At 38.7% G+C, this 14,446-nt stretch overlaps 1 protein-coding gene across 3 annotated transcripts in view; it reads right to left on the bottom strand.

Moving 5' to 3' along the window:
- The window catches only part of LOC117432290 (MOB kinase activator 2-like), an 85,222-nt gene that overhangs the window by 41,344 nt on the left and 29,432 nt on the right, over positions 1-14,446 (bottom strand). Inside the window, exon 1 of one of the 3 annotated variants that reach the window (XM_034053979.3) lies at positions 7,509-7,772. The exons of 1 other annotated variant lie outside the window; for it this stretch is intronic. In XM_034053979.3, the coding sequence (XP_033909870.1) occupies positions 7,509-7,546 (38 nt within the window). In that variant the 5' untranslated portion in view covers positions 7,547-7,772. Of the gene's footprint in view, positions 1-2,042; positions 2,342-7,508; positions 7,773-14,446 lie in introns of those variants that run through there. One more of the 3 variants, XM_034053978.3, reaches the window with a different exon arrangement.

Below are 14,446 nucleotides of genomic sequence, written 5' to 3'. Positions count from 1 at the left end.
TGACGTTTCCTTCCCCTTTAAAAATTCGACTGATCCCTGCTAGCCATTTATAGTAAAATTGGTTTAAAAGTATGTGTTTTGGTGCATGCAGAACGAAGAAACTACATGCAAAATTAGGGTGCAACATTTTAATAAGCGATTAATCTATAATTTAAAAAAGAATAAATGCAGGACACACTTTATTACAATCACTATTTGTAACTGTATTAACATTAAATAGTCAGACAGACTAGTCATTTTTTATTAAAATGTTGTGCTCTCGTTTTAGCATTCTTCATTCTGCGTTTAATGAGAAAGTAAAGACTTGGACGATTTAAAAGCCTATTTAGTTGTTTCACATTAAAACTCCATACATTAAAGTGGTTTTCCCGCAAAATGTATTAAAAACAGCCACATTTTGCGGAAAAAACGGCCAGTTGGCAGCACTGCAGGTGACATTCGACGGGCCAGACAGAGGGCTCTCGCGGGCCGCCAATTGAAGAACGCTATTCTAGCCTGAAACAGAAAAAAGATCAACAGCAAAAAACTAAAAGGCACTTGAGAATGTTGTACTAATGAGGTAACAAAGAGCACCACACTTGCTTCAGGTCACCTTTCCGTAGGCTGGATTCGCAGCCAGCGCCAGGGAATGATAAAACTTTGTTTAAGCATAGCGCTCGCTCTATTTTTACACAGGTATTCCGACATGGATGCACAAACGCAGATGCATTACTTTTCCTTTGGCTCGAATGCTGAACCAGCCATGCCCAATACCAGTGAAGGACAAGGCTGATCTACGTGTAAATGCAGCTGCAGCATTAGCACATCATGCCTCAACATTGCAGTATCCCATAATCAAAGTTCAGTTTTACACTGAAATACAATTCTTTGATGCTAGTTTTATTACATTATTCAATAGTTTGGCCTGTGCACTACAGTACCTGCAGAAAGAAAGACCTTGAAAGACAGTTCAGTTTGTGCATATTCCAGCCCACTTGTCAAGAAACATGCATTGTACTAACAGGTATGCATCTGCTGCAACTTGCACGGTTACACTGTTGAGTGTACTACGTGATAAAGTACTGCATGACACAGTACAGGTCACACAGCTATCATATCCCTAGGTTGTGTTTGAATCAGAACTGTGTTATTAAACATTTGCTGCAGCACACGCTTTCCTTTGTTCAGCAGTGCCATATGTTTTAAGTAAAACAACAAAAAGCTACCAGCATGACAAAGGACAGGCTGTTCCCTGGGCTGGACCACGATTCAAGTGCTGCTACTTTAATCTAATGCAGCTGTGCAGGCTTTTACAGTTCAGCTGACTTCAGTTAAAACATTTCAGCTCCTCCTGCCCTAGCTGTGCTAGACAGCATTTGTGCCGATTGTTTGACTAGGTCCAAGATTTAGCATACCGTATATGGGGACCAGAAAAAATTTAGCATACTGTATATGGGACCAGAGAAGGTAATGAAACTGCATCCGTGTGCCTACCATTTTGGTTCTGGGTGCTCGATAGTTTACCTAACTATGCAGGCAACTTTAGACCCTCAGTGGATCCAGTTTCCTTTTACACCAATCAGTTAACATTCATCACAAATTATCACTGTGCTCCTACACTCTCTGTCAGGCAGATAAAACAGTTTCGGATGGGCAAGTTAATGAGCTTCAGTTTTAGTGCAAAGTTTGTACCACTTTCTTTTTTTCTTTAAAAAACAGTTCATATTTTTTTGAAATGCAGTAATATAAAACCCAAAAGGTTAAGTTAACTCTTTGTTGCAAAATTTTCCAAACTTTTCACAGCGAGCAAAAGCAAACACAGTTCCAAAACAGAAATGACCCCTACAATAAACAGATCCCACAATGTGATCAAGCTAGTATTCAAACTAGGCTAAAAGCCATTTACCCTAGCCAAACTGCCTTCCCTACTCCACACAAACCAGAAGAAAGTTTACATTATTTCTGTGAATACAATGCCTCCTTTTACAGAATATCCCCCAAGAAAAACACAACCACACCCCGAAATAAATCTGTACACTGCAAACAAGAAAGAAATCAGTTACCTATAGAAGAAGCAATCACAACAAACCAGAACGCCCATGCAGCCTCTTCAAAGGGGGGGGAGGGGGGGCGGTGTCTTCCTTGCCCCACCTCCTGCTCAGGCTCTTAGACGACCAGTCACTGAAGTGTTGCACACCTGGTTGGAGACAGCAGCATTGCAGCCTAGTGTAGCTTCCACTTCCCTGTCCAGCAAGAACCTCCTAGGGAGGGAGGCATTGTAGAGTACAGGTATTTCTCATGTAGGAGTCAATCATACACTAGACGAGCAATCTGGCACACAGAGCTGATGTTAAAAGCTGAAAAAACAGCAGCCGAGTCGGTGACGGCAGCTGTAGCAGTGGCAGCAGCAGTGCGATCCTGCAGACTGAGCTGCTCAACTTCACAATAACCGAGCGCCAGCCTCTCTCTCCTGCTCTTGTTGGCTATGGCCTGAAAGGCGGGAAGACTAGGTTGGCAAAAAGGACTTGCATAAAATAACTGCTGACTGTAGTACTGGAGCTGCTGTAGCGGATCTCTCCGCAAAAAACAAACAAAAAAAAAACTGCTTTTCCCAAGCACTTTCTTCTTATCAATCAGCACTCTTAAAGGTGCAGAGTCTCATATGATTTTAAGCATACTGTATTTACAAAGGTTTTCAAGGCGGTGTTGAAAACACCAGATGTATATACAGTATGTTTCCTGTAAAAAAAAAAAAAAAAGCTCAATCTGGCACAAAACAATGCTGAGCAATAACAAAGCTCTGATGAAAGTATAATCTACTGCTGCAAGTACCGTATGTGCAGTAATGGAGGAAGCTTGTGTCCATCTGCAACTGCTAATAACAGCAACCAAGACAGTACCTTAACGAGTTTGGTTTCAATTTAGAAGACCACATCACAGTGTTCTTGCTACTATCCACCACTACTCTGTGGATAAATAAAAATGGATCCCAGATCTCAGGTCTCCAATTCAACACCCTAATAAATAAATAAAACCTGCAGCAGGCAAGAAAAACACCTGATCCTAGCAGAACCGGTAGGGACAGAGCCGACAGCTGTCAGTGACCTGTTTCCAATCTTTCCGCTTCATTAAGTCACATGTTTAAGATCAGTCTGCCCCTGACAGGCTCAGATTTATGCCTCCAGGTGCACAATTAAGAAACTTGATGTCAGTGGACCATATACAAGCAAATATGAGATGCCTGTGACTGAGAGCAACCAGCATAGTGACAAATCCAGACTAACTTTGGACCCAGATATGATGGCGTAGTGCTTTTTGGTAAGTTTTCAGTTCCCGGAGGCCACAGTCTTGCTTTATTTGTACACTCTGTGCTAATGCTCAGCTTGGATAAGAATCTCTCCCAGGAACACATATGTAACAAAAAAAAACAACACACAACAAATCTATTAAAGTCTGTTATTGAATGATTGAATGTACTGTTTGGAAAACGTGGATGTACAATATATAAAAAGGCAATATGTACTGTATCAGTCATTATAAAAAAGTGTGCCATGCTGATGTGGAAAAAAACATTCTAACCAGATTTCTAAAAAAATAAATAAATAAATAAATAAAACACCACACACCCCCCCCACAATACAACCCAATCTACTACAAAATCTGAGTTTCAGCAGAGCAATAACTTACAGATCAGATGGCCCCATTCACCAATACTTGGCATTGTTTGTTATTTTCATAATCATAATATGATATTAGGATGTTACTGCAATAAAAAAATAGCTCCACAGTATGCTTTTCCCCGCACAGCAGCATTGCAAAATGTCCATATTTAGGTAAGGTAGGGTAGGGTTACATTTCTTAATGCCGAAAAATACTCAGATGTTCAATGGAAATCATCAGAACTCCATGGAATTCCCTAGGAGACAGGTTGCACAAAGCATGTTACCAGTACTCAAACACCTAGTCCTGCACCTTCCACTGAAATGGCTACCGAGTACACAGAAGTTTGGGTACCCTGTGGTATAGATTAATCAAATCAATCAAATCGGACTTGAGTCTGATTGTGTGTGTGTATTCCAATAAAACATGTTACCACTATTACACCACAATTGTCATTCCATGCTATTCCTTTGTTAACAGTATATTATCGTACTATTAAAAGTATCTATGAAAAACATATGTGGACAGACTTTTTGAACGGTCAATTACTTGATAAAAGATCAGATTTACAGAACTTTTGCGCCAAATGCTTCATTTTTCAGAAATAGTAATAAAAAGCTCAGGTAGGTAAAAGCCTTCTTAAAAATAAAAATAAAAATAAAAATAAAAATAAAAATATATAATAATAATAATAATAATAATAATAATAATAATAATAATAATAATAATAATAATAAATCCTTGGCTTTTTAATTCTAGTTTTTTATTCCACCTAGAAAAAAGATGTAGCAAAACCTGTGCTGTTTGCACTGGAGTGCTTTATAGTAAATCTAGCCCAGTATGTTTAGTGACTATGGAATACGGTGAGATAAACATTAAAAAACATAAATAAAGGAGCTGTGTATTTTTCCAATCCCAAATAACATACAGTAGACATATAACTGGAGAATAAAAACACACACATACCGCATATATCTTTAAATTAACGCTGCAGCATTTATTTTAAATTGCCTAAAACAGCTGCAAAGTTTATTCAAAGTGGCGCTTATTTGACGGTGGCGTTTCTTGGAAGTAGCACGGTTTTATGAGGGCGTCGAAACTTCTTGTCCAATATGGTAAAAAGGCAAAACGGTATACAGTGGAACGTCGCATATCCGACCGTCACATAACCACCCTGATCAATTAATCGCCTCGCTAAATAAGTATTAAAAGTAGGCTATGAGAGTAATGGCATTTGCAGCAAATGCAGCTTCCGCGATGGAAACAGAAAGAAAGCGTTATAGTAATCAGCCTTTTGGTGCGTTCCTCTTTAAGAGAGGCGGGCTGTGTGCGTGTGTCAGTCAGCTGCGTGTAGTAGTGATGTTTCAATACACCAGTCGAGAAAGCTTTTTTATTTTTGAGCAATGTGTTTATATGATGGAGCTCACACTTGCAGATATTGGCAGCGTGTTGTTGCAGCTTTTAAATGCATTTGAATTGAACAAAGCAAGCTTCATAAACGCAATGTTTACCGGCCGTTTGTTTAAAATAGTCGAAGCAATATTCAAACCGCTTATCGGATGTTGGAAATATCAAGAAAGCATGCAAAGTACAGTGACAGAGATATTAAGAAAGCAGAACCAAGGAGGCAGGGACTTCTAGAGTTAAGAAAGAAGCCATCAGTTGCAGGTTACTGTACATTTACTGCTTGTTTTGTATTTATTTATTTTTTTTAAAGCTTTGTGTGAAGATGGCTTATAGCAAACCGCATAGCAACACAGTGTATTTGTAGCCTAATTAATCTTGTTTACGTTTGCTTACTTTTAAAGCAAAAAATGTCCCCATGTTTAAAGCAGTTTGCGTGTTGTTTTTGTTCGCTAACCTATTTATGGATGTGTAAGTGCTTTTTCTATAGATGTTCGCAAATCCAACTTTTTCACATATCCGCCTATACCCCAGTCCACAGGGGGTCGGATATGCGATGTTGTACTGTGTATATATATAGGAGTGCAATTACTGTACTTTGACTTTCAAAACGCTGTGAATGTAGAAGCCTTTAGACAACTTTCACGCGATTTGATTTGCATATTTCCCGATTACCCATTGTTCTCTATTCATTGCTTTCATTCCCCTTAACTCGAGTGACCCAGCTGCGATGTGGGGAAAAAACTGAAGCTTGGGAGGAAATTCACCTTTCAGCAGGACAATGATCCCAAGCTCAAGGCCAAAGCAACATTGGAGTGGCTCAAGAACAAAACGGTGAATGTCCTACTGTGGCCCAGTCAAAGTCCTGATCTCAATCCCATTGAGAATCTGTGGCACTATTTGAAAATTGCGGTCCACAAGCGTCGTCCAACCAACCTGAACAACCTGGAGCAAATCTGCCAAGAAGAATGGGCCAGAATCACTCCGACACTGTGTGCAAAGCTGGTGCATACTTACCCCAAAATACTTAAAGCTGTTATTGCAGCGAAAGGTGGCTCTACCAAATATTAATGTGTGGGGGTTGAATACTTATGCAAGCAAGATATTTCAGTTTTTTATTTTTCTTAAAAATATTTCCCAACATAAAACCAATGTCACCTTACAATAATTGATTTTGAGCCGAGCTATTCTGTGTAAAGTAAAAAAACCAAAAAAAAAACAAACAAAAACAAAAACACACAGCAATCCTCCACTATTTCAACTGACAGCAATGTTTGATACAGCCAATTGGCTTCAGTGGATATTCTTGGTGGGCCCTCCCTTGGTGCCTTCATCACGGCCTGCCCAAGATCAGGATTAACAGAAATATTAGGCATTGCACAAAAACAAACACACATACTTATACTAACTTTATATGAATGTGTTATTTTACTGTTAGATAGAATATAAAACACAGAGCTAGTCAAGCGTACTGTAGCATTGGGATGGAAATAAGACTTTCATTGCATAGGAGTTTGATTAATTCCAGGTTTTACTACGAGCTGAATAGGACACACATGAGATTTTTACAGTGTGGCTAATCAAGCTTGTATTAAAACGAGGAATGGGTGAAACTGCTATGCAGTAGGAGTCTAATGTTCATCCATGAAGCGCATGTTAAATAAAAATAAATCAATTGATACATTAATGCCGATATTATTTAACAGACTGTTTCCCCATACAGTATGCTGGTTTATGTACTGTATTTTATTTTATTACATAAACCCCAAGAAATGAAACATCTCAGCTACTCATTAAACCTGTAAAACATGTTACCCATGTAGTTAACCTATATTTTGTACTGACCTGTTGCTCTTGTTGCTTTAGTAGAATGAGCACTTGATTACTTGTAACATTCAAATATCATAATAATAATAATAATAATAATAATAATAATAATAATAATAATAATAATAATAATAATAGAGGATACATGCAGAGGACTGCCAATGGCTGCGACTTATTTATTTTTTCAATCGCTATAGTCCAATTGCACATGTGCTTTTTTGTACTACAGCACAGGAGTCTACACAGATAGGTTTTTAACTGTCTGTAATGCATTGTCCTGTAATGAATACGCAGTACATGGTATATTACTGGATTATTTGCTGCGTTTGAAGTTTTTTTGCAATGGAAAACAATCATTGCATAAAATATAAATGAATTATTCCCGCCTCTGCCAGCTGAACTCTTCACAACAAAATGCACTACTACACAATATTATGTTATGTCTTGGTTCACAGAACAGCGGGAGTAGTTTTCTACTGTAGCTATTTTGTACTGATACAGTATTTTTATAACAGTAACACGTGGGTTTCCACGTTCATTGTGATTTCTTTATAGCGCATTACATACACGAGCATTTATTTAAAATGCACATCCATAGCGTGGCAAAATAACAGTTACATGCAATCAATACTGCTTACCTATTTAGCGTATAGGAGCCATTACTCTTTAACCTCATACTGGCAGATAGGAGTCGAATAAAGTAATCCAGAATGGATCAGTTTTGCGTCCTCGTTTTACCAAAAAAAAAAAAAAAAAAAGTTATAAAACAAACAAAATAAAGGCAGACGACACTCCGGGAGAGACACCTTTTCCCTTTCCTTTTCCCTAGCCGTTTCCAGCGGCTGTCTGTGTGACACAAAGAGGAGGGCTGATTAAGCCACAACACACAGTAATCCGCGCCTAACCTTGTCTTTCCTTTCTCCGGTGGTGTCAAAACAAATTCTCTCCAGCGTTGTGAACACCTGCAACAAAACGCACGCCTCTCAAAATGAAACGCCACCGCACCCCCCTCCCCCCGGCTCCCTTTGTGCCACTACCTTTCTTCAGAGATGAGAATGGTAATTTATTTTTTCTATTAAATAAGCAGCCTCAAATTGTGAATAAAACTACTCTTTTTTCCGTTCTACAGAAGTGCCCCGCTATGTTTAAACAACGTGCACAGAACCACAACCGAGCAAAGAGAAGTATGCAGGGGGTGGTTTTGACGAGGAACAGTTAATTTTTTTTTTCTGGTTTGTTTTTGGTATTTGTGGAGGTGATAAAAATGGGCAACAACGACAAAAAATGAAGTCAAATCTTTAAAATGATTTACTAAACGTAAACAGCCCCCCCCCCCCCCCTCCCCCCCTCCCCCCCTTTTTCCTGTCCAGGGCAAACTGCTGTTAATAAATCACTGCAACATCCTCCAGAAATAATATTTAAGCTACTAAATTTTACAACCACCATGGAGAATCTTGAACATAGAAATTATATATATATACTACCGGTCAAAAGTTTTAGAACACCCCCATTTTTCCATTTTTTATTGAAATTTAAGCAGTTCAAGTCCAGTGAATAACCTGAAATGGTACAAAGGTAAGCAAGCGGTAAACTGCCAGAGGTTAAAAAAAAAAAGGTTAGGTTACCAAAAACTGAAAAATAATGTACATTTCAGAGTTATACAAAAAGGCCTTTTTCAGGGAACAAGTAATGGGTTAACAATTTACTGCTGTTCTGCAGCAATGGAAGTAAATTAAGCCTTGAAAGTTGATGCTAACAATTCCTACAGGTGTCCCAACTTTTGTTGATTACTTACAAACCCTCTGTCTGTATAAAAGCAGTGTTGGAACAGACTGTGTTACTACACCCTCTTAAGCATTATTTGCATAGTATTGTACTGCAGGAAGTAGTATATTGCTCTCATAATGGCGAGAAAAAGGCAATTAACAAAGGAAGACAGACAGACCATTATAACCCTTAAAAGTATAGGTCTTTCCTTTAGAGAAATTGCAAAGAAAACCAAGGTGTCAGTGAGTACAGTTTCCTACACCATCAAAAGGCACTTGGAAACTGGAGGAAACTCTGACAGGAAGAGGTCTGGCAGACCCAAAGCCACAACAGAATCAGAAGACGTTTCTGAGAGTCAACAGCTTGCGTGATAGGCGGCTCACAGGACAACAGCTTCAAGCACAGCTTAACACTGGTCGAAGTAAGCAAGTCTCAGTTTCAACTGTGAAGAGAAGACTTCGAGCTGCAGGTTTGACAGGTCGAGTGGCAGTAAGAAAGCCATTGCTAAGATGGCAAAATAAGAAAAAGAGGCTTGCCTGGGCCATGAAGCACCGCCAGTGGACTACTGAAGACTGGAAGAAGGTCTTATTGACCGATGAATCAAAATTTGAAATCTTCGGTTCATCACGCAGGGATTTTGTACGCCGTCGAGTAGGCGAAAGGATGGTTCCTCGGTGTGTGACACCAACTGTCAAACATGGAGGAGGAAACGTGATGGTCTGGGGCTCTTTTGCTGGAACCAGAGTCGGCGACTTGCACAGAGTGAGTAGTGGCATCCTGAACCAAAACTGCTACCACAGCAGTTTGCAGCGCCATGCAATACCCTCTGGTATACGCCTAGTTGGTCAGGGGTTCATCCTAAAGCAAGATAATGACCCAAAACATACCTCCAGGCTATGTCAGAACTACCTTGGAAGAAAACAACAAGACAGTAGGCTTCAAATCATGGAATGGCCAGCACAGTCTCCAGACTTAAACCCCATCGAGCTGGTTTGGGATGAACTGGACAGAAGGGTGAAAGCAAAGCAACCTACAAGTGCAACACATTTGTGGGAACTTCTGCAACAGTGTTGGGAAGAACTTTCCGAACAATATTTGATTTCCATTATAGAAAGAATGCCACAAGTGTGTTCGGCTGTTATATCTGCAAAAGGTGGCTACTTTGAGGAGTCAAAAATTTAGATTAAATTTTGTTAAACAAAACGATTCCATGATTTCTTTTTTATCTCCAATTGTTTATTTGTTCTATGCTTTAATTTCAGAGTACATTGAGACATTAAACTGTGTAAATTTCAATAGAAACTGGAAAAATGGAGGTGTTCTAAAACTTTTGACGGTAGTGTGTGTGTATATATGTATATATATATATATATATATATACATATATACACACATATATATACATATATATATATATATATATATATATATATACACACATATATATATATATATATATATATATATATATAAACAAAACAAAAAAAAACGAGGTATTCACACACACACTCCCCTTTTCAAAATTAAGCCCTCTTGCCCCCCTGCCTCTCTAAATAATTACTGCAAGCACATGGTCCTCTCAAGTTTCATAGGTTTTATATTCTTGTGTATACAGTCCATCTCAAGCCTAGCTAAACTGGCCAGATGAAAAGGGGGCCAAATCTTCAGGGACAGACAGATCAGCTAAGAATAGAAGCAAGAATCTGCTTAACCCCTAGTTTCCCAAGGTCAAGAACTTCGCTGTGGACTGCGTGGTAGTAGTCTGAATCAAGACAATACCAAACTCTCAGCAGCTCTCACCAGTGTAAGTACTACAATACTATCACAGTAATGTGTGGTGCTGCCCAGTTGCCCTCGCTTTCACCCCTCTTATAAAATTATATTCAGAGACCACCTGTGAAATCTGACTTCTATCCGAAACTATTTGCAGGCAGGTTGGAGCTAAATAAGCCGACAGAGCTGACAAGAAGCTGTGAAAACCGGTTGAGATTGCAGTGCAAAGGCTAGGAATGCTATCCTTTCTTCTTCCCTTCCATGGCCCATTAGATTCAGGCACCAGACAGTGAGTTTACAGGACTGGCTTTGGGCCCAGGGGAATGTGTGCAGTATTTCAGTCACCAGACCACAGGTGCACGGAAGGATTCCAGCAAGGCTTGCAATTCTGCTCCAAGAGATGCTGTACATTGCTCCGGAATCTATACTCTTACTGTGTTTGTGGTGCTGTTACTCTGTTACAGTGGTGCTGTTACGCTGTTACATTAATAGGATCCTGGGGTACCCCAACAAAGTGCTCAGTGTTTGTCATTTTGTAACTATTGTCAACCGTAAATGCGCAATGTAAAGTCCTTGATGAACATCTATGCCATTACTGACTAGACAAGACATTTTCCATGCTTTTAAAAAAGGAGCTTTTAACTCAATTCAACATCAAAGTAGACTTTTTTTCAGATAAAAAATAAAATAAAATAAAAGCTTTTTCCTGCAGCAAACTGGGTTCTTGTTTTTCCCCCCTCATTAAAACAAACTGCCAGTTCTGAATGACGCGTCAACAGAAAAAAAAAGGAAAACAAACTATCCATGCCAACAGGGAGCATTGGCCGGCGACCAAATTAACCTGTATCTGTGGCCGAAATCCGAGACACATCAAGCGCCTGCTTAAAACTTACAACCAACACGTTCAAATGACAGACCTTGGTATTCTCATCTTAGGAGTGGGAGAATTTAACAGAGAACATTAAGTAACGGGGGTATTACTGTAGGAATATTGGATCAAATTCAGTTCAAATCAACTAAAAACAGGGATTTTCAGAACCTGCCACAGTTGTTCAAAACACACCAAGTACTGAGTATTTTATGAAAAGCTATAAATAAATCTTCTTGTAATGTCTGATGGCTTGTGAAAATGCAGTATTACTTATTTAACAATTGCTCCCATGCACTTTGTGCTCAGTGAGCCGCATTCCAGAGGTGAAGGGAAAGAAAAAAAAAAAAAAAGGAGGGCTTGTCTGCCAGTGGACTCCACCCCACCGTGCCTGGTATAAAGAGACATGGAGCAAATTTTAGAACTATTACACATCGCCAGTGAACTGCCAGGGGTGGAGGCAGTCGTGCAGGATAGCCCAGCGCACAAAGCCTGGTGCTCAACCACAAGGCAACAGTTAAAAACATTATCTGAACGGCAGGAAACATCACTTGACTCGCACCTTAAGCTAAAACTCAGTCATATTAAAGCTAGTTTTTCTGGTAATCACCGGGAAATGCAGTCATGAGTTTTATCCTGAAGTGATTCAATAACTTTTAATATGATTAAGACAATAAAGAAAATACAGAACTTCAAAAGGGTATTTTGCACAGTTCAAGGAAGTCTTACTGCCTATGACAAAAAAAAAAAACCCCAAAAAAACAGATCTCTGTTTGCACAGAAGTTACAAATAAAAAATGACATTTCAAAACACTGCTGTGTGCATAGGCTTTTGCTTTTTCAAGTATTTGCATGGGTCTATATGGATGTTCTGTTTAGGAACATGGCTGAGAACATTGGTTCATGTGCATTGTGTTTGAATGTACCTTCCTTTCTCTCTGCATACAGTCTCTTGGGCTGTAAATCCTCCATCTTCCAAGCACAAAACCTCATTCCCATTAGAAAATGAAGAGTGTTGGCACACACTAGCACAGCAGTGCTTTGTAGCCAAGTCAGCTGTTTCTGTTTTGCACCACAAAGCAGCCATGCGGTGGATAGCATTTAATTAAAGGAAACACAATACTGTATAAAAGGATAGGATATAGGAGAGTAAACCTTATATGGCACAAGTAGGATCCAACTTGCAATCAGATGTTGCTCCACAGTTTGGATACAGTATGCCAGGAAAAATCCCTTGGCATATCATAATAATGATATGAATTGATTAAAATAAATTTGCACAAGTTAGCTTGAATTACTTAAACTGAATCTTAAATAAAATAATTAAAATGTTTTTTGCATTAAAATAAAATAAGAACGCACAAACTTGAACACTTCTAGTATTTTAATGGTTAATTGCAATGTGAAGGCTTGTACTTTATTTTGGGGTACTATTTTAAATTATATGGGACTTCTGGTCGTTCTAATGCTCTGATTAAAATCAATGAAAAAAATGCCAAGTTAGATTCAAAAGCAATCAGAGTGCAATGTATAGGATTCACCATGTTTAGTCTTTCCCCACAAACAAGCACCCAGCTTTCTTTAAAAATTTCAAAGCATGCAGACTATACTTCAAGACATTTCAGCCGGGAAGTCCTCAATGATGAATAGCACATGTGTATTATTGCAGCCAGGCTTTATTCAGACTGATCGATTCCTTCAGCTGCAATCATCTCCAGGATTATGCAACCCACCCACACCGGCTCCCCTTCATGGAGACTGGGGCTTCACATGGCAGACCACTGGTTGGTCAAGCAGGTGTATAAAGTCAACAGAATTATGGATACATAGAATAAACCCCACAATACATGGAATGGAAAGAGCTTAAATTTGGTCCTGAAACTTCCCTATCTGATAAGGAGGTAAAGGGCATAATTCATTTAATAACTTTTTTATGAATGTAGGATTTGGGGAAACTCCAAACTATAGGAGTTTTTAAACCAATCAAGCTACATTTAATCAAATTAACTGGTCGGCATTCGTGGCACAAATGGCAACCTGCCGAAACGTTTGACAATATGATTACGTTCATAGTTCTACCTCTTAAATTCATGATGGCATGTTTGAATTTATGTATGGATTTACCGATAGAGGGAAGCAATAACCCAAAACAGAACTACAAGGCAAGAATATGAAGACAGCATGTCCCAGTACTGTAGACCACACAAGTTTAAAAAGATCGTGGCTACGCTGGAAAGGTTTTTGGTGTTATTCTCGATGTCACTGATTGAACATAGTGTTTAGAAACAAATGCAACAAGATCTCCTGGAATCTTTCCATTGCCATTTGCAAAAGCAGGGGATGTTTACAGACTGATGATGTACACGAGCTACAAGGTCACAGCAATGAACCGTGAGCCCAAATCAGACTAGCCTCATTCAATGCTTACAACATTCTTCTATAGTTTAGACTTCCGTGCTTCATCCCCCTTAATAAGACCGCCATACTCGTGAGCTCAAAGAAGCATGTTACCACATTTCCATCTGCACCATGAAACCAGCAATGTAAAACCCAGCCTCATCTCATTCTACAGTAATATCAAACCGGGAGCTGCAGGTTGGGTTTAATTGTATGAGCAGAGATGTTTTGTGGAAAAACAAACAGGAAAGACTTGGCTCTACCTTCTGTAGGGAGTTCAACCAGAACTTCAGACACTTGCATATAACAATACATTTTTTTTTTTTTTTTTTTTATTTTAGAAAATTAGACAACACTTTTTAAACAAATCTTTCTCTATGTAAAGATGTGTTTAAAGATTTGCATGAATGTGTAACAATTGTATGCTGACTTTTGCTTTTAAGCCATTTCTTTTTCCTAAGTGGCCAGACGCAGGGTTTGCGATTTTTCTATTTAAAAAAAAACAAAAAAAACAAAAAAAAACACACAACTCTTTTTTTTTCTTTTGTTTTTTAAATCATGGAATTTTTTTGTTGTACCGTAGTTGTAGCTCTACAGTACCTCCAATTTCAGGATGTTGGAAATGGCGGTTTGTGAATAGTTACTTACCAAACTAAATTACTCAATCTTAAATGAACATATAAATAAAGCAAATTATTTATCATTGTGACATCCTCTAAATGTGAACTACAATATGTGAACTACAAGAATTTAGCGATGGAGTACTCCAGA

Source organism: Acipenser ruthenus, chromosome 27, assembly GCF_902713425.1.
Source record: "Acipenser ruthenus chromosome 27, fAciRut3.2 maternal haplotype, whole genome shotgun sequence".
Taxonomy (NCBI): domain Eukaryota; kingdom Metazoa; phylum Chordata; class Actinopteri; order Acipenseriformes; family Acipenseridae; genus Acipenser; species Acipenser ruthenus.
The sequence above is the reverse complement of the archived record's forward strand: the minus strand, read 5'-3'. Positions and strand labels throughout refer to the sequence as shown.